This window comes from Quercus suber, unplaced genomic scaffold (assembly GCF_002906115.3).
Source record: "Quercus suber isolate HL8 unplaced genomic scaffold, Cork oak 2.0 scaffold_631, whole genome shotgun sequence".
Lineage (NCBI taxonomy): Eukaryota > Viridiplantae > Streptophyta > Magnoliopsida > Fagales > Fagaceae > Quercus > Quercus suber.
In genome coordinates, this window is record NW_027070073.1 from 187,041 (window position 1) to 207,995 (window position 20,955).

General features: G+C 35.3%; 2 protein-coding genes and 1 long non-coding RNA gene across 3 annotated transcripts; 1 reads left to right on the top strand and 2 right to left on the bottom strand.

Annotated features, from left to right (window-relative positions):
• Positions 1 to 5,295: 5,295 nt before the first annotated feature.
• On the bottom strand, positions 5,296 to 11,341 carry LOC112008316 (adoMet-dependent rRNA methyltransferase spb1). The gene is made up of 11 exons (XM_024040649.2): positions 10,717 to 11,341; positions 9,912 to 9,959; positions 9,663 to 9,821; positions 9,496 to 9,542; positions 8,792 to 8,948; positions 8,601 to 8,662; positions 8,145 to 8,340; positions 7,382 to 7,471; positions 7,057 to 7,199; positions 6,829 to 6,958; positions 5,296 to 6,576 (listed from the first exon to the last, which is right to left on the bottom strand). The coding sequence occupies exons 1-11, from the start codon at positions 11,188 to 11,190 to the stop codon at positions 5,551 to 5,553; spliced, it is 2,532 nt and encodes an 843-aa protein (XP_023896417.1). The 5' UTR covers positions 11,191 to 11,341; the 3' UTR covers positions 5,296 to 5,550.
• A 2,714-nt stretch (positions 11,342 to 14,055) lies between these two features.
• Positions 14,056 to 15,984, bottom strand: LOC136064133 (uncharacterized). Its single transcript, XR_010625807.1, has 2 exons — positions 14,552 to 15,984; positions 14,056 to 14,396 (listed from the first exon to the last, which is right to left on the bottom strand). It is a non-coding gene; the product is annotated as an uncharacterized LOC136064133 (long non-coding RNA).
• A 380-nt stretch (positions 15,985 to 16,364) lies between these two features.
• On the top strand, positions 16,365 to 20,573 carry LOC112025717 (zinc finger CCCH domain-containing protein 30). The gene is given in 4 exon segments (XM_024058395.2): positions 16,365 to 16,651; positions 17,772 to 19,647; positions 19,650 to 19,666; positions 19,669 to 20,573. Coding segments are annotated over 3 exon segments (2,100 nt in total). The 5' UTR covers positions 16,365 to 16,651; positions 17,772 to 17,879; the 3' UTR covers positions 19,984 to 20,573.
• Positions 20,574 to 20,955: the final 382 nt, after the last annotated feature.

Consider the following 20,955-nt stretch of genomic DNA (forward strand, 5'->3'; position numbering starts at 1 on the left):
TAAATGCATTAGTCTTAGATTAGAAATAATGTATATAATGTTTCGAGTGTATACACCCACCCGCACATGCAATGTAAGACCCACATTTATGAGAGAGTTAGCATATATACCTGACACATAATATTATTTAACTCATGCCACTTTCCCAAGCCAATTTAACAACATAAATGCATTAGACTTAGACTAGAGAAAGAGTGTGTATATCATGTTTCAAGTGTGTACACTCACCCGCTCACAACACGCAACGTAAGACTCACAGTTATGAAAGGGATTAGTGTATACTCACGAAACATAATATTTTTTTACTAGACTACACTATATTTACAATATATAATTAAATAATTATAGGTTTACATTGAACTAGCAAAATAAATCTTACATTATAAATTAAACAAATATGTAAAATGTTGTAGATACAAATATGTACGTTACAGGCAACACAATTGTTTAAGAAATTTTCTTTTAAAATACTTAAATTGATAATTTTTTTTATTCGTTCTTACTTGCAGTGATAAAACCATTTCAAACCAAGGGGTCACCTCCAAATTTTTTAATAATATATGTCCCCTATCATCTCAAAATAAAATTAATAACAAATTTTATAACATACATACATATATATAAATATATATATATATATATATATACAATATATATATATATATATTTAAAATTTTGATTACCTAAATTCACTGGACTCAAATGGATCGTAAAAATAAATAAACAAAAATGAAATGGTCGACTAGTCCATAAGCATTGGCCATGCATGGCCCTCCTCCAACAACCATAACAACAACCAAAAAAAAAAAAATCCTTTTAACATAAAACATTTAAAAAATATTTTTTAAGTCTTTTGTACGTGTTTCATGCGGCCAAAATCGTTTAGTATTCAAAACATCATCTCCTAATCAGGATTAATTAAGGGTAAACCAAGAAATAAGAAGCTAATGACTTTCAAGCAATGTTTTTTTAATAATATATTTCCTCTTTTTTTATCAATATATTTCATATTAGGTTTTTTTTTCCCCCTCAAAATTTTGATGAGTATGATAGTAATAATCCAAAGAAACTATATATTTTTTATTCATCAATTATTTTTAGTAAAGAGTAGAAAATCAACAATCTATCAACTTATTTATGGAGTTATTGTACTCATACTTACTTTTTCAATGTTTTTATTGCAACTACGAATCGGAAATTTTCAACCATGAATATTAATAAAATTGTATTTTGCAATGTATATATATATATATATAAATAATGATCCTTTGAATTTGTAAATTAAAAGGGAAACCGCTAAAAAATATTTAGGCTATGTTTGTTTTAGGTGTAAATGATTTCCGGAAAATATTTTACACCCAGTAGTGTGTTTGGGTGCACATGTAAAATAGAGTTTTCCGAAAAATCATAAACTTTGACCATAAAATAAGCCCTTTGACCCGAAAAATGAATTACGCTTATGTTTTACCTTCAAATCATTTCTGGACTCACACACTCCTCACACACACACCAACCTCATTTCAGCTCCAGCCACACACCAACCTCAACTCCACACACACAATTTGACGCCAAGCTCTAGCCGCCCAGCCCAACCAAGCAAAGGCCAGCCCAGATCGTGCTGCCCCCTCTGCCTAGATCACTCCACCTGAAGCACATCCTCGCCGGACTCACACCCAAAGAAAGAAGACCCATCCCTCAAGCCGAGCAAGGAGAGGGTACTCTGCCGACCCATCCCTTGTCCTCATCCTTCGCCGATCCATCCCTCGTTCTCAGGGTAGCCACCAGAAAATAGATCGAACCACGATGAGTCCATAACCTAGTAAACGACCCACCCCTAAGCCAATCGAACCGCCATGAGCAACCCACCCTTGAGCCAATTTGTCCACCGTGTGCGCAACCCACTCCTAGATCGAACCACCCAGTGAGTGACCCACTCATAGATCGAGCCACCACGAACCGATCTCTCTCTCTCTCTCTCTCTCTCTCTCTCTCTCTCTCTCTGTGTCACTTAATCTCTCTCTCTCTCTCTCTCTCTCTCTCGATTGGTCTTGTGATTTTGATTTTTGATTTTTGTTTCTTTTATTGTTTATATATTTTGATTCTCTATAATAATATTTATTTGGATCCTAAGAAAATGTGAGAATTTTTCTGTTATAAAATTTGTTTAGAAGCTAAGAAAATGGCTGAGAAAATGTGAAAAATTTGTAGGAAAATAGCATTTTCAAAATGTTACCAAACACCGAAAAACGTTTTCTAGACTATTTTCCATTGCAGAACTAAACACTCGGATTTTATTTTCCTTACGGGAATTTACTTTCTCCTGCATTCATTTTACACTCGGAATTCGATTTACATTGAACCAAAGGCAACCTTAATACATAATCGATCATATAGGATTTTTAGGATTTAAAACTTGTCTAATTCAATTTTAATAGATGGTTGATAAGAAATGTATTAAGAATATTCATTTGTTTATATTTTGTTAACACTAAATGCATGCAATTTTTATTTTTCATGGATTAATTAGTTTTAAATCTTAGTATTTTTTGTTTTGAATTTAAATATATATAAATATATAGTTCATACAATAACCACTCCCTTATCTAAAGTTCTAGTCTCACCTCGCTTATCTAAGTCCATTACAAGCATTACTCTATTATCTATCGTTAACAACTTACTACATCGGTAATTGTGAAATATATTTTTGTGAACATATTTGTATCTCTAGAGTTATTGTTTCAACAAATTAAACCCCAACTAATAACTTGGTAGCGGTGAAATATATATAATCATGTTATCAAACCCCAGACAACGTACTAAGAGACGTATCAATTACAAGTCAATTTTTTCAAAGTTTAGCGGGGTGTTTAACAAACCAGAGAACTTATTCAATTGGATTCTGGGTCAACTTTAAAATAAAATCATGTCATAAGTTGAACTGATTTTGTTATATATGCATTTTGTCTAGCACCAAGTTCTAAAATCACACAATTTGACCAAATTTTCTGACTCGCCGAACTAGTATCTTTGGTTAGTTTACGCAAATTAGAACGGAGACTGAAAAGTAAAAACTTAGATCGACCCAATTACGCCGAAGTATTCCCTTAAAACGACCCAAATTTTTAGGTAGAAAATACATATCAACAAAGTCGGCCCATGAATTTCTTCCTCCTTTCTCTGGGTAGAAAAGTCTTATTAACATTGGATATATGTATACATTACATATATAATTTTCTACTAGTGTTTTTTACCTTGCAAAGATGAATGTCATGGGGCTTTAAATAAACATTGAATCTTTTTTTGATGAGAAAAATAAACATTAATTAAGTAGTCAAAGGAATACACATCAAAGGTTTAAAATTTCTAATTAAGCATGCTCGAATGTTGAGTATTTCAAATCTCGCAAGTTTAAATTCTTGAGAATTTATAATCACAAGAATTAGATTTCCTAATAGTGATATGAGATGGGTTCAAGTTACACCTGGTGTAACTCTTTAGAGTTACATCTTTTCTAAACCATTGGATTTAAGTAAATCCAACGGTTAAAAAAAGACCCTCATTATTACAAATATTTTTATTAGAATCTTATTAATTATCCTCATTTATTATATTTTACACATATCTTTAAACCCAATAAAATTTGACGTCTGACTCTCTCTTTCTACGTTTCTCTCTCTCTCTCTATCTCCTCCTCCTCCATTGCTCCTCTACTATTGTTCCACCTCCACAAGTTGCCAGCAAAAAAAAAAAAAGCCGAACACTGTTTCTATTTTTGTGAGTACTCTGTTTAAAATTTAAATTATTATTATGACCATATCAGTCTAACATTGCATAGACGCCGTTGTATTCATGTGCCCTTTTACCTAGTCTATTTGCAGTCTTTGATTCTAACTTAGTTGGATTCATTTCTGACCTGAACTCTGTCTTCTCTTTTACTAATGTCTCTGCAGACTTTGATTCTAACGTAGTATAGAGTCATAGATGTCTAGAATTCATGTCTGACTATAAGGGTATTAGTAGTTTTTGTTTGTTGAGGGCTATAATTTCCCCCATGTTCATTCGCCTGTTGGCACTTGGCAACCAAAGAATCTGAATTTACTGAAATAATGAGTACTAGTTCGGAAAAATAATAATAATTAGAAGTAAGAAAATTTAGATTTATCCTATTTTCAGCTGGTTTTTTTTTTTTTTAGAAATAAAAAATAGAAGTTCTCCTCGATTTGGATGCTTGATCCAAATTTAACAGATATGGATCGTTTTGTATGCAAAGAAACAGTGATCGGCTTGGTGTTTTTTTTTTTTTTTTTTCCTGCCGGCAACATATGTAGGTGGAACAATGGTAGAGGAGAGAGAGAGAGAGAGAGAGCCAGACATAAAATTTTATTGGGTTTAGAAATAGGTGTAGAAGGTAATAAATGATGGTAATTAATGAGATTTTAATGAAAATATTTGTAATAATAAGGGTCTTTTTTTAACCATTGGATCTACTTAAATCTAATGGTTTAGAAAAGATATAACTCTAAAGAGTTACACCAGGTTTAACTTGAAGCTATCTCTAGTGATATAAGAAATTTGAATTTATATCATACTCTAGTCATAGAATTTGTATTTATATCATACTTTTTATTAGAAAATGCTATACTGAAAAATATTCGTTTTAGTTGTTTAAATATCATTTATTAGGTGGAGTATTTTTTTTTTTTTTTCTAACTCCACGATAGAAAAACTTTTATTAACTCCAAGCCAAAATACATGTGAAGCCAACCACCGTAGGGTTGGCTATTGAGGGGACGTCAGCTATGCAGCTACGTCTTCATGCGGAAAACAAAATCGAAGAAAACAAAAACCATAATGGTGTATTTTCCTTAGACCTGGGTAGAAGTTATCCTTTGATATTCATCAAACAGCGAGATGCTATAATACTTCGGTGGTAAGAATAAATCTCAAGTCTCACAGTCCTTTGTTCATGTTGTTTCCTATGGAGCTGTGCTATTATTTTATGCCAGTTAATGAGCTAATAGTATAATACATATTATATAAGACATAAAACTGGTTTAGATTTCAGCACCATCTTCTTAACTCGATATGGTGTAAAAAGAAATCAATTGTTCAGACTTCTGCAGAAGTGTTAGTAATGCTCAGTTTTAACAAGTGCTGGTGATACTCAGATTTAACAATTTAGTAAAACGCACCAAATAAATGCAGATTATAGGACAATAGAAAGCTGATGATATTCTTATTTCCAATCTCTACAAAATATATATATATATATATATTTATATAAAGTAAGAGAAAGAAAGAAAGCCTTTAGCATCTTTGCTAAAAGAATTGGTTTGGACCTTGATGTCTACACAGTTTTCACTCAGAATTCAAAACAACTTTCCCTCATAATTCAAGGCCTGTTCCATTAAATCCAATAAACAAAATTAAACAAAAATGGGGGCAAAACATGAAGAACTAAAACAATAAGGCAAGTACATCAAAAATTTAAAACCTACATTGAGGCCAAGTCAGCAGCAGCAACCAACTTCTCTCTGAAGTTAGCTAAGCTCAGTTATGCATGCCCATCTTTCTTCCTTTGCTCCCACCCTCCTTTCCTCCCTTCTTTGCTGATCCTTTTCCTTTATGAGATCCTTTTCCTTTCTGAGTCTTGGCGTTCTTTCCCTTCCTGCCTTTCCCTCCCTTACCACTGCCATGGCTCCTCAAATCTTTTTTCATCCGCCGATCAACAAGGACTTTCCCCTTGCCAACCTTCACTTGAACTCCTTTCTTTGCAACAACTACTTCCTTTTTAGGTCTTTTGGGCATAGCTTTCTTATATAGCTGTTCAATTTGCTTGCTCTTTGAGCGATCAGAGATGTCTGCTTGGTCAGATATCACGTTTGCCTTCTTGCGTACCTTCTCAAGCTTCCTCTGGGCAACCCGCTTCTTCCGAGCTTTGGCCTCTGCCACTTTCTTTGCAGGCCGGGCATCAATTTCTTTGAATTGTGCTCTCATTGCAGCCATCTCCTCCTTGGTCACAGGCTTAATTGGTTGCCGGTGCCTCTTTTCATCATCCACAAACCATTCAGGCAAGCCCTTATCATCAAACATGTGCTTGTTGTAGGCATCATCAAGAATCTGCTCCCTATGCTTTTTCCGCAGCATCTTCTTTGCACAAGCTAATATCTCAGCTTTTTTAGAAGGATCATCAAAATCAGATTCATCTGAGGATGAGTCATCGCTTGAATCTGTATCAGGGGCAGGGACTATCTCAAAATCATCATCTGCCTTAGAAGCTTTTTTTTTAGGGCGTTCAAACCCTGCAGTGTGGTTTGCTGCCTTTTCCTTTGGCTTTTTTGGGACAGAAAGTTTTTCCTCCTGCCTATCTATCTGCATTTCATGATCACTATCATCCTCCAAATCTCCCTGTTCTACAGCTTCAGCAAAGATATCCTGACTGAACCACTTGTTTGTAATCTCCTCTTGAGTTGCCACTTCTTCATCAAGCGGTACCATGAGAGGATTCTTCTCTTGATCATTCTGATCTCTGTCTGAATCATAATCTGACTGAATAATATCATCACCGTCACCGCTCTGCACCAACAAAAGGAGAACTAAATCTATAAGCACAAACAATTGTACAACAAAAGTTATTCTATGACTCAATACTGCATTTCCACAACAAAATAATAGTTGTGAATTATAACTAGGCACAATTTTAAATCACCCATGACCTACATACTAAGAAGGAAGGAAAAGAACATGAGAAATACTTGGAAGGGAAAAGATCTTGCAGAAATCAGAAACTGAAATTTCCACTATATTCGAAATACAGGAGCTCCATACCTCCAAAAGTTTGGCATCTTCAGATTGGGCTTCTTTTTTTGCACGCTTACGCTGCTTTGTACTTCCCTCCTTTTTTGCCACAAATCGATCATAAGCCTCATCAAGAAACTCTTCCATTTGTTCATCATATCTAATATCAGAGAACCATCATTTAGTGAAATATAAATACGATATCAGCAATAGTATTCCTCAAATTTAGCATTAGTTATAATGGATAGAAGAAAGAACCTTCTTCGTTCTTCTTCAGAGTCAATATCACTGGATGAATGTGCATGTGTTTCATCATTTACATCCTCATTATCACTATCCCTCAAGTCACCATTTTCATCATCATGTTCATTCGAGTCCACAGCTACCAGATCTTTCTTACCCTGAAGAACATCAAATTATCACAACAAATAAACTAGAGAAGAATGAAGTAACAATAAGTTATTAGGTTTGGAGAAACAATGGCCCATACAGAGTGTGGCTTGAGATTATGGAGATATCCTGGTTAGGAAACCAGACATTGAATTCCCTGTTTCCAAAGCCAAGACATAGGTTGAATGCATACCTTGATGGAAGAAAGAGAAAACAACTCAAGATCAACATAACTATCTTCCGTTACATCTTTTTGCATCCCAGTTGCCTTCCGCGCCTTGTCCTGCCACATGTAAAGGAAATGAAGAAAGAACTCAGCCAGAAGATTTCCTAACAGGCAAGAAAGTGGGCATTCTATGTTTTGGAATAACAGTGAAGCAGAATTTTTAGCAATCTTTCAAAACCAAAATAAAATAGCTATGGAAATTTGAAATATCAACATTGAAATTAGAGCAATTTAAGAGTTTGGAACAACACATATTTAGGGAGTTCTAGTTAATGAATTCCAGAAGAGAGAGAGCAAAGACGGTGTGAATTTACTTAGAAGCAGGTAGAGGCTGTTGTATAACCTCTAAGCATACAATCTTTTTTCTTAACAAGATAAAATTTATTCCCCCCCCCCCAAAAAAAAAAAAAAAGAAAAGGAGAGGGAGTACCCAGCTATTATGCAAGAAATATCTTAACCAAATAAAAGATTACATTTTAAGCTTCTTTTCTTATCAAGATTGATTAAACTGATTTCCAAAAAATTGATTGAACCTATAATAAAAACCCATGTAATATTCATCTCTTCAGCAAATTTACAAGAAAAATGCTTAGATTTTTAAATGTACTGTGTCTAGATTTCATTTACTACCCTAATATGCTTTAACACCAAGTTCTATGACAGTGTGCATTCATTTGTCTTAACACTCAGAGAGAGAGAAAGATAGAGAGACTTGAACAAGGCTACAAACCTTGGCTTTTCTTCTTGCAAGAAGCTTCTTTTCTCTTTTCTTCTTGCGCTCCATAGCATATGTCAGCTCCTCCATTTCATTAAGTATCTTATCATCTTCATCTACATCCTCCTTATTCTCATTTTCAATATCTGTAGTAGTAGTAGACTTAGCCTTTGCTATAGGAGATAGAGCCTTTCTTATATGCATACGCCACCTGCATTAAGAAACAGTATTGACAACATATTACTTGATGTATAAGCAATAATGCTCTTAGAAACAGAGAGGCTAATTTACAACTATACAAACCAACGACAGCAGCAAGAATGCTAATAAAGCACATTACATAAGCTACAATTTTAAAGTGTCAGAAAGAATCTGTCTACAGTGTCTTGTCTCAAACTCCAATAAATGCTAGAGACAAGGTTTGGCATTGCAGAAAATCACAAAGAGTTCATTTATAAGGGAGAATCTTACTTCAATAGATGCTTGAAGTCTTGCTTTCCCAAAACACGCAGATCATCACAAAGACTTTTAACCTGCCAGACAATAGCATATAAATAGCTGAAACTGCTGACAGCGTTCTACATCGTAGTTGAAACTTCTCAAGGCATTCCAAGACAATAACACTTCAAAAGAATGAAAAAATAAAAAATACAATAATTTACCTCTTCCGTTGTTAGGGCGTGGTCCTTAATTGCCAAACAAGCTGGATCATCAAAGGTTATGGAAGTAACTGAACCAAGGATCTCAAGAGGAGAATCAGACCAAATGAAATCAACAGCTGAAGACACTTTCCTTATAAGTGTCTCTCCATCTTCGTACCTGTATTAGACATAATTAGCAACAACCATAACATAAACATTTATATCACTATTGTTTTTAAAACAAATGAGTTCTAACTCAAACGGCAGTTCCTTCTCCTATAAGATGGAGGGTGAGGTTGTGGGTCCAAAACCCATCAGGTGGTGTCTAACTTACCATTAAGGGCAAAAGAGCATTAAAAAGTTATCTTTCCAAAAATTAAACTAACCCACAATGCCCATACATGAACGATCAATCTTGATGAACATCGAAAAATACATGTCATCATCGTTTTCAATAAAACTCTTATTACATATCCCAAGCAAAAAACTTTCCCACAACCAGGTTAGACAATAATGATCAAACCTATTTTATTTGGATGTGGAAATCCATGAGCGTAATCAATTCTAACAATATGAGGTATGAATAAAAAAACCTGTTTACACAAGGAAGCACAGGCAGTCAACTTGCTTTAAAATAAATGGTTGAAGCTCAAATTACATTTTTAATGTGGCCGGTCGAAGAAATTCACAAATGTAATTAAACACATAATATACAGAAGGCTTACCCGTCACGATGTCTCTTTTGCTTTGTTCCTCTAAGTACATCCACCACCTATATCAAGGATTCATTCAGTGAGAAAAATGACCATATGCAATAGAATTACTAAAAATTAGCAAAATAAAAATGTAACTGGAGAAAAGTCATTTCAATGTTAGTTCCTATTTGATTTACCTTCCTCTGTGGTTCTATAGATCCCTCAAATAAATGTTTCACATCAAGAAGACGTGGATCAATCTTTGCAGGTGCCTTGTACTTAAGACCTAAAAGATATATCTCTGCAGATGCAGAACGACTAGCAGCTGGTTTATCTACCTCGACCTTCTCAAATAACTGCAAAAAAAAAAATTCCAATATCAGCACAAAAAATCCAGCGTTCTATGCGTATAAGCAAAATATTTCAATATAGAAGCAGAAGATCACCTGCTTGAGGCAGTAGAGGACAGAATTGTAGTCTTGTGACCGAAAAACCTGATACAATACAATAGACAAGCACTCAGCATGTAATAGACACAGAGTAGCATTCCATATGCATCAGACACACAAACTTGATTTAAAGGTTAATCCAATGATACAAATTGTACAAAAGAACACCTACGGTAATGAAATTGAAAACAAATAGTCTCATTATTCAACAACAATCCCCTCCCCCCTCTCCCCAATCTGTTACCACTCATAAGTTTGTCAGAACTTACATCTGCAAACGAATACAATACATTCATATGCGTGTTCATCCAATCCCTCAACCCAAAACAATATAACAAACATCAACAAATGAACCACAAAACAACCAAACTAATGGAATCAAAAACCCAATTCCCAAAACAAGGATCATCAAAGTCCCTTAATTTTAAATATTCATTTCAAGAACACAAAACAGCAACCCCATTTCCAAATACAACATAAAAATCCCCCCAAACCCCCAATAGCCCATTCAGCAACCTGATAAAAAAACCGAAATAAAAACACAAACAAAGCAACCTCATTGCCCATTACCACCAATAGCATAAAAATCCATCAAAACCCAATTCCCAGATCAACAACCTAACCCCAAGCAACCCCATTACCACAAATAACACAAAAATCCATCAAAACCCAGTACCCAATTCAATACAAATTTCATCAAAAAGCCAAAATATAGTACAACAAACACAAACAACGCAACCCCATTTTTACAAACAAGATAAAAACCCAGTACCCAATTCAAAAACCGAAAAAAGAAAATTACTTTGGTAACAAAATTAGCCTTGGGAGCCAAGAACTGTGTGGCCAGCCTAACAGAATCAATAACAAGCGCGTTCTGACTCATAGCCTCCTGAGCCCAAGCACCACCAACATTCGGCGACCCATCATGCAAAACCAAGTCAAAAGCCGCAACCCCATGTTCCTCCATCAACTTCTTAATCCTAGACCTACACTCAGACTTGGTGATATCTTGCTGTATAGCCACGGCGCCGCGAATGGGAGCTATGGGGACGAGGTCGATGCCGAGAACGAGACTCCCGACGGGGACACGCTGCACTGCGACCTGCATCCACCCGCCTGGGGCGGCGCAGAGGTCGAGCACGGAGCGCGATGAGCGGAGGAGGTCGAAGCGAGAGTCGAGCTGGACTAGCTTCCATGAAGCTCGAGATCGATAGCCGTGCTCTTTGGCTAAGCGGTAGTACTTGTCTAACCTGTGCTTTCCCTTTACTTTACCCATTTGGGTTTATTGGGTTTCTGTGAATTTGCTTGTTGGGGTTGCGATTTTGAGGTTTTGGCTTCACAGAGAGAGAGAGAGAGAGAGAGAAACAGCTCGATGATGAGCTAGGGTTTTGTGTTTTTTGTATTTTTCTTTTTCATAAGGTTGGATTAGGGTTTTAGTGTTTTATTATTATTATTAATATTTAACTTCTAGGAGGGTTTTAGTGATTTTTAAGGTTAATTAAAAGTTTGCATTACATATGAACTCTTTTGTTTTAGGTTTTTTTTTTTTTTTTTTTAATCTTTGATGAAATATTTTGTTTATATATTTTGTTGGATATATTTTTCAAAGTATTTTTTTTAATATTCAAATAAATAAATAAAAATTGTAAATTTAGCTTTACATCGTTTATGTTTTTTAATCAAATAAGTTCATCTAGAGTCCAAACTCTTATCTGATGGCAAACATTAATTAAATTATATAAAATGTTTACTCCAAATTTTTTTTTTTTAATTAGATTGGAGTTTAGAATTTATATATTATAAATAAAAGTTGTGTCTTCTGCAATTATTGTGCAGTTTTATTTATATATTATAAATGTTTACTCTCTTTTTTTTTATCTATATATATATATATATATATATAAAAGACAAAACTTTAAAAAAAAAAATTCTATTAAATTTCAATTGGTTCTCAATTTTGCGCTAGGTTTCTAATCTAATTTTAATTATTGTGCCAAGTGAATTATTAAGTATAAAAAATCAAAGAGTCCAAATCCAATTAGATTCTAAATTGGATTTCAATTAAGTCTAATTTTGCATTACTTGTTCATCTAATTTTTAAATTTTTGTGACAAATGAATTATTATATGCAAAAACTGAAGAGTCTAAATAAAATTAAATAAAATAAAAGTTTGGATGGAATCACATTTTAAAAATTAAAATAAAATAAATAAACTAAAACAAAAAAAAAAAAACTAGTTTCGAGTTAGGTTTGGATATCCATGGATAAATATCTAGGTATTAAATGTCTGTTTAGAATTCGCTTATTTTGGCTAAAACTAAATTTTTTTTGCTAAAAGTATTGTAGATAAAGGTAAAAATTATCTGAAATAATAGAGCCTCTAAATAATACCAAAAAATGCATTTTTTGATACTATTCATAGGTCTTACTATACTATTTTAGCTAACTTTTATCTTTATCTACAGTACTTTTAGCAAAAAGTTTTCAGTTTCAACAAAATAAGCAAATTCCAAACCGACCCTAAGTGTGTGTTTGGCAAAAATTTAAAAAATCAGCTTATTTTACTATTCAACTTATTTTTGCTACTATTCATGAGCTCCACTGCATTATTTGGTACTATTCATTGGTACTACTATACTATTTTAGCTAACTTTTACCTTTATCTACAGTAGTTTCAGCAAAAAGTTTTCAATTTTAACAAAATAAACGGATCCCAAATAGACCCTTAATTAAGTAAGTGCTTAATGAATGTTAGAAACCTGATATCCCTAAGTAAAAATTTAGGTGAGTTTGAATATACCCAACCTAAACCTAGTCCATGGCCATCCCTACTCCATACCAAAAGATTCTTCCCTATAATTAATTAATATAACCAATATGTCTCAGGTAGAACTTTCATGAGGAGTTAAGAACTGAAGCTTATTAAAGGTTGATGTAATTTGGCCTAGCTACTTATATTAAAGGTGGATGTAATTTGGGCTAGCTACTTAGCATCCACAACAGTGAAACTATTTTTTTTAGCTATGTGGCACTATAAAAAACTATTTTATTTATTTTACTAATCATTTACAAACATGTACAGCATGGATTTATTTTAACTTTCAACACAATAAAATAATATAAACATCACAATTAAATATTCATCATATACAGCATCATCATCTCTATCTTTTTCTCTCTCTTCCTTTTCGTCTCTCTCTTCTCTGATACAGAGCAAGCAAACCACCACACCGCAGCAACAATCACACCACGGCACACCACGACAATCACACCATGGCAACAATCACACCAACACACCACAGCAACCCATAGATCAACAACCCACCACCATCGACCCACAAGTCACAATCCACCGACCCAGTACAAACACAAATACAAACCCAGTACAAAACACAAACACAAACTCAGCACACATACACAAATCTAGCACAAACTCGGCGGCGATGGGGATCGAGTAACAGATCGGCGATAGGGCTTGGGAGATGGGGTCTCGGCCTGCCAAAACCGCTCAACCTACAGCCACCAAAACTAAAGGTCGATTAACCTGAGCACCATCGCGGTTAGTGAGCTAATCGGTGAAGCAGAGAGGAGATGAGGGAGGTGCTAGAGGAAAAAAAATGAGAAGGAAAAAACAAAAGAAAGAAGAGAAGCCAAAGAGAGAGAGAGAGAGAGAGAGAGAGAGAGAATTAAATTTAATGAGAGAAGAGGGAGAAATTTAATATTTTTTTTTTTTTAGCTTCTTGCTACAATGCACAGCCATACAGTGCACAGCCATAAAGCAAGAAGCTAGAAAAATTTAGGTATGACTCCACTTTTGTAGCATGTATTTTTGTGTTTTGGTGAAGCTAAAAGAGTTATATAGCTATTAAGCTTCATTACTACAGATGCTCTTATATTATAAGTTGTAAAATACGCTTCAGAGTTTATTTGCACAAGTAATCATTTTCTTTTCGATAGTTTAAGTATAGCTGTCTCCATTACCACCTAACCAGGGTACTATTATTCATTCCACCGGAATGATAGGAATATGCAATGTCATATTGTTGCAACTGCAATATATGCCATCGGATGGCAATTCCAGTTGCGAAGAATTTCACATGCAAAACATTTATTAGCACAAGAATCTTCTGCTCTCAATAATAGAGACGTGAAAAATATTCTGCATCATGCAGTTACATTGACAGTGATCTAAAGCATAATTCAATCTTAATGTGTATAAACAAATAAAGTTTCCCCGCAACGCCAGCACTCCTGGCACCATAAAGTCGGGCAATTGAACTTATATTTGTGACTGCATATTTAAATCCATAACATGATACACGTCCAAAGTAAAAAATTGTACTATCCTAAATCTTCACAATGCCTAAATGTTTTTTTTAACAATCTGGTAAATTTAAATTTGCTCTAATCATGAACTTAGATGAGCATCAGTCTCCACGAGAACCACTGCTACTTGCAGAAGCTTTCTTGCCACCGTATTTCTGTCGAAGATTAAAAACAAGGTTAATTTTCAAGCACCAGAAGTCAATTTTAAGATCAGTTGCTCCTACTGCAACAGTAGCTTATGACAACAAAAGGGCTTCCAAGGTGGTTATGCCCAAATACACAAGGATAACTATAACCATACGAATCTCACCTGCTTCCCAATGTTGAATGGAATATATTTGTATTTGATCATGTGTGCAATTTGGCGCCTCATCGTAAGGACAAACAGAACAATCCAGTAACAAAGTAATATAGGCCAGAATACCGGAACATCAAACATAGAAAAGAAGGTCATAACAAAAGCAATGCAGAAAGCTTTTGTGAAGGAGTACCTGGAACCATGACAGCAAAACAGAAAATATTATCCAATGAATAATTATCAAGAAGGAACGCATGAAGCCAACCCCAGAAAACATGGAAAGGCTTTCATGACTTGAGATACAAGCTTATCAATCTAGCAAGTTCACATGCTTCCAGTGGATAAAGAGATACTAGAGTGACTAGTGAAATTTTCAAGCCTTTCCAACTTCAAAGGGAGCAGAAGAATGGCATACATCAGCTCAGAGCCACTAAACTTGATCAATTAAGTTGTTTCCATACAACTCTATGCTAAAACTCTCTGTTGACAAATCATTTTAAATTTTCCCATTAGGATTGGATCCCTTTCAATAAACATCATATTCTGAACATTCATAGTCTTCTTGTACTTGAAGTCACAAGCTAGTTAATGAGGCAAGGAGGTGAAAATGAACAAATTGGAACACGCTCATGATTAATAGATTTCCCAACGGAATCTTACAATGATATGTTAGGCCAAAAAAAAATTGAAAGGAACAATTTAACTAGTATAATGAATCAAAGTGGTTCGGGTGATCAGAAGAGTGCCTAGATAGGGTAAATAACAAGTGGAGTTTCTGAACATAATAGGTTAGAAACATGTCCGCTTGTTAATAAACAAGCACATCAATAAAACTTAAGGTTTTCCAAAACAAAAGACAGGATAATGCACGTCTAAGTGCAAATAGAAATATGACATGTCATAGTTGAGTAGCATATTAAGAAAATGATGTATACTCTAGCTGTAGGTGATGTTTTGCAGACCTATTGTCAACTGACCCCAAGCTTAGCATGTGACCTTTGTCACCAGTCAGGTCTGCAAAATGAATTGAGAATAGTTTGCAGACCTGAGATAAGGGACAATGAGCTTAACTGAGCATGGAACTCAGTGTAAGATAAAATTTCAACTTACACCTCACACCCAGTATAGTTTTGATAAAAAAAAAAATGTAAAAGGATGCTGGATGCATAACCCTTTATATGGTACTACCCATCCGACATCTGCCTCTGCTAGAAATGCCATGCTACTGAAATTTCTGAGGCTCGGAATCAAGGTCTGACAGAGCAAGGTAATTTTTGTCCAATTCTTTAATAATATCCTCCATTGTAAAGATGTAGTATCAAACAATAAGGCAACGAATATGTCATGTCACTTATTTCTTACAATGACAATTAAAAAATTTACTTGAGCAGCAAAAACAGTTATTATCATTTTAAAACAACCATCTAGTGTAATTGACATCATTTTTTATATATATATNACAACACCATTCCATTCGTCTAGTTCCTATCAATATTACTAAACCAACAATTCTCCAATGATTATGCGCCACGTCATCGTACAACAGCGTGTCTATCAACCACATATGTCAGAATGACCTATCTACCCCTTGTTTTATTACGTGGCAAGACACTATTAGGTATTGAAAAAGGGAAGATGGGGTACATGACGAGAATATCCAAGCTAATCCTCAGTGCGTTTTTGCCTTTATGTGAAAAATCTCTTGTTAGTTCTGTTGGATAGGGGATCATATCAAACCCCAAAAATGTGTATATAATTAAAAATAACAATTTAATTTATGTTTTTTTAATAAAATAAAATAAAATGGTGATATATATTATTTTATTGTTTTTTATGAGAAAGCAAAGTAGAACATAACATAGGAATTGGAGAAGGAAGAAGGGGAAGAACAAGAAGGACTCTCCTCATTGTTTCACTTTGTGCTTTTTGTATTTTTTTTCCTTAACAACTCTCTCTCTTTCTCTCTCTCACTGTCCGATAAAATTCTGCTTCAAACCACTTATCACTCGGTATTGAAGGAAGCTCTTAGATCTGCTTAACAACTCAACTGAATGGGACTTGCCTTAGTTTCATAGTTCAAACCTATCAACCAAAAAAAAAACAAAAAAACCGGTAAGAATCTCTGTGAACAGAACCTCTTTTCAGTCCTAGATTGCTTTTTGACTTCGCTTGATGTTTCTCAACCTTGATCTTCTGTCTTTGTCTCTTTGATGATCACATGTAGTAGTAGTAGTAGTAGTAGTAGTAGTAGTTTCAGTAGTTTTCATGCTTTGTCTTAAAATAAACAAAGATTTAGTTTCAATCACACTTTCTGATCCGTGCTATGCTGCTTCATGATAATTATGTTCACTTGCTATGATTGTGATTTATTATTATTCCATGCTTTTTGTTTTTTAATTTTTTAGTAAAAATATTTGTAAGACGATTGTTACGGCGATTGTTTCTTTCTCTCAAACCCACCTTGTATAACACTTTGGTTATTTTGTTTTTAGCCTTTTTAAGTCTTTACTTTTCTTTAAGCTTTGCTTGGTTGCCGAGAAACTAGGGGGTGATGCTATTAAGTATTGGGATCCAATGAAAAACCCTAGTATAATTTTTTTTTTTTTCTAAAAAGCTCAAGTTGTGTTTTCGCTTGTGATCTTTCTTTTGAATTCATGCTTATCATTTATCCTGGTAAAAAAAAAAAAAAAAAAACCCAATAACCAACACACCAAGGCAGTTTAATTTCCCTTGTTTAGTTTCTGCTATATAGGTCCGTTGAAAATGAAGTGTAGAATGAGTTTGGATTTTAAGATAGGAAATTGAAATCATAATCTATACGTTTCCTGGATTCTCTAACGCAAGAATTTGATTTGCTTATTATGTCTTAGAAACCTCCAAATTTGATAAGAATCTTTTTCATTGTCCAAAATTAGTATTGAGTTTACTTATGGAGTCCCTTTCTTCTAAATTGTAACTTGTTTTTGTATTTGAAGACTATTTGTTGCATATTGTCCTTGTACCCTTTTAGAAATTGTGACATACCCAACACTTTCTTTGTTGGTTTATTATGACCCTGATCGGAAATTTTTACAGCTATCATTTTTTGAAGAAGTGCTTTCAACCAGTTTTTGTTGGGGATTTTCATTTGTGGATAATTTTATTAAGTTTTTAAGCTTATTGTACTGAATTAATGATTACTCAAACTCTGACTATTATTTGTTGTGGTCTTTTTTTTTTTTTTTTTCATTAGATGTCTTGCAAATGAAAGTATGTGCTCTGGATCAGAGCTTTTAAAGCCCATAGTGTCTCGACTTCAGCTATTGTTTCCATTGAGTAAACTAGACCCTCTAACTTAGACATGAACCACTTGACTGTTGAAACGGAAGATACTTTTGCTAGTTTGCTTGATCTTGCTGCTAACAATGACATTGAGGGATTCAAAAGATTGATTGAGCGTGATCCTTCTGGTATTGATGAGATTGGCCTATGGTATGGCCGTAAGAAGGGCTCAAAGCAGATGGTTAATGAGCGTAGAACACCTTTGATGGTTGCTGCTACATATGGCAGCATTGATGTTATGAAGCTGATACTATCTTTGTCTGCCGCAGACGTCAATCGGCCCTGTGGTCATGATAAAAGCACTGCCCTTCACTGTGCTGCTTCTGGTGGGGCTGTTAATGCCATTGATGCTGTGAAATTGCTTTTAGTGTCAGGAGCTGATCCAAATTTGGTAGATGCAAATGGTCATCGTCCTGTTGATTTAATTGTTGTACCACCAAAGCTCCAAGATGTCAAATTGAGCCTTAGAGAACTCCTTACAACTAATGGGCCCTGTGTTGAACACAATCTGACAGTCTTAACAGGCACTTTGAGTATGAATTCTTCACCTCTTTCATCTTCGCCAGATAATGGGTCCCCATCTGCTTCAGATTTTATTTCTTCACCAACAAAGATGAAGTTCAGTGATTACTCCATTTCTTCTGCATCAGAGAAGAAAGAATACCCTGTTGACCCATCCCTCCCAGATATCAAGAATAGCATCTATTCAACTGATGAATTTCGAATGTATTCATTCAAGGTGCGGCCTTGTTCACGTGCCTACTCTCATGATTGGACCGAGTGCCCATTTGTTCATCCAGGGGAAAATGCTCGAAGAAGGGATCCAAGGAAGTTCCATTACAGCTGTGTCCCATGTCCTGATTTCCGCAAGGGGGCTTGTAGACGCGGAGATATGTGTGAATATGCTCATGGTGTTTTTGAGTGCTGGCTACACCCTGCGCAATATCGAACCAGGCTTTGCAAGGATGGTACCAGTTGTGCGAGGAGGGTCTGCTTTTTTGCCCACACTGCTGAGGAACTCCGGCCATTATATGTCTCTACTGGTTCTGCTGTTCCCTCTCCTCGCTCAAGTACTTCTGGTGCTACTGCCATGGATTTTGCTGCAGCCATGAGCCTCCTACCAGGCTCCCCTTCATCAGTATCTGTCATGTCTCCTTCAGCATTCACTCCACCCATGTCTCCGTCTGCTAATGGCATGTCACACTCAGGTTGGCCCCAACCAAATGTTCCGGCTTTGCATCTACCAGGAAGCAATTTTCAGTCAAGTCGATTGAGATCTTCCCTTAATGCAAGAGACATTCCGGCAGAGGACTTTGATATAGATTTTGACGTGCAGCAACAGCAGCTCATAAATGAGTTATCTTGCCTCTCTCAACAATCTATGAGTTCTAATTCTTTGAACCGTTCTGGTCGGTTTAAATCCCTAACTCCTTCAAATCTTGATGATCTATTTTCTTCTGAGAGCTTATCTCCTCGCTATTCTGATCAAGCTTTGGCATCAGCCGTTTTCTCCCCGACACACAAATCAGCTGTTCTCAATCAATTTCAGCAGCAGCAGCAGAGCATGTTATCACCAATCAATACAAGCTTCTCCCCTAAAAATGTTGATCACCCTTTATTGCAGGCATCTTTTGGGGTTCCATCATCAGGGAGGATGTCTCCCCGAAACGTGGAACCTATCTCCCCAATGAGCTCTCGAATGTCCATGTTAGCTCAACGGGACAAGCAGCAACAGTTCCGCAGCCTCAGCTCACGGGAACTTGGCTCCAACTCTGCTTCAACTGTTGGATCCCTGTAAATTCTTGGTCCAAATGGGATCTTCCAATGGGAAGCCAGATTGGGCTGTTAGTACAGATGAATTGGGTAAGCACCGTAGGTCATCTTCATTTGAGCTTGGGAACAATGGAGAGGAGCCTGATCTGTCATGGGTTCAGTCACTCGTCAAAGAATCTCCAACTGATATTAAAGAAAAGCTAGCAACACCTGTTTCTAGTGCTGCAGCTACTGCATCGTCCAGTGAGGGTTCAAATATGAACTCTCAAATTGAATCGGTTGATCATGCTGTGTTGGGAGCATGGCTCGAACAAATGCAGCTTGATCATCTTGTGGCTCAGCAGAATTGAAATCATTTTCACTGAGCCCCGAGGTAATTAACAACAAAAAGGTTTTGGTAAATAACATATGCCTTTTCCAGATTTTGTTGGCGGTGAGTGTGAGAAGGTAACAGTAACAAAGGAAGAAAGCAGGGGAGATGTTTGAGAAAAAAAGAACAGAAAATTAAAGAAGATTTATTCACTATTTATTACAACGGTAAGTTAGGTAGGGTGAGAAACCCTCTGGGTTATATTCAGAAACAAGAACCCAGGCTAGGTGTTTTTTTGGCTTCCATTATTTTCAATTTTTAGGTCTATATTGTTTTTTTTTTTTTTTTTTTTTTTGTCCTTTTCCCATGAAGAGCACCATGTTCTATTAGAATGAAACTCATATCCTATGTTCATGCCTATTCCCTTTATTCATTATCACCTCTAGGAAAAAGTAAGAGGGTCATGAAGATCTCTTTTGTAGTGTAATGTTTTGGGTCTGGTCCAATTTTGGGGGATGAAAGCACGATGTTTCTGATGTAATTTGGAAACAATAATGTTGTTTCCACTAGATGGGAACAAATAGACTTATGGAGATTATGATCCTATAATGATGCAACATTCAGATAAAATTCTATTGTTACTGCAATATTTCTTTCATTATTTTTGGGAAAGGTTTTGCTGCATGTGTTCAAGTATCATGTGTAACACACATGATTGGGTAGACTCTTAGACACTCATCACTTTCTTTTTGCTGCTGCATCTTGTATACAGCAATTGCTGCATAAACATATGCAACAAAACTTTACCCTTTTAAAAAATATATATATATATATATATATGTTTGCATATAGTTGCTTTTTGTTTCCTTTTTGCTTTAGTTTCACATTCTTAATCCCTCTCTATTTTATGCTGGAAGTGGTATTTGATTAGTGGGTTATCAGGATGGCCTGGGACCTCATGCATATGTGGATTCCAAATCCATTTAGTGGGGTTGAGGATTGTGGAAAGTGG

What these genes read in the sequence shown, in the direction of transcription:
- LOC112008316 (XM_024040649.2), bottom strand. Translation starts at nt 11,190, where the DNA reads ATGGGTAAAGTAAAGGGAAAGCACAGGTTAGACAAGTACTACCGCTTA. An exon ending in ACGCCCTAACAACGGAAGAG is followed by an intron (nt 8,663 to 8,791) that starts GTAAATTATTGT and finishes ATTGTCTGGCAG; the next exon opens with GTTAAAAGTCTTTGTGATGA. An exon ending in GACTTCAAGCATCTATTGAA is followed by an intron (nt 8,341 to 8,600) that starts GTAAGATTCTCC and finishes TTCTTAATGCAG; the next exon opens with GTGGCGTATGCATATAAGAA.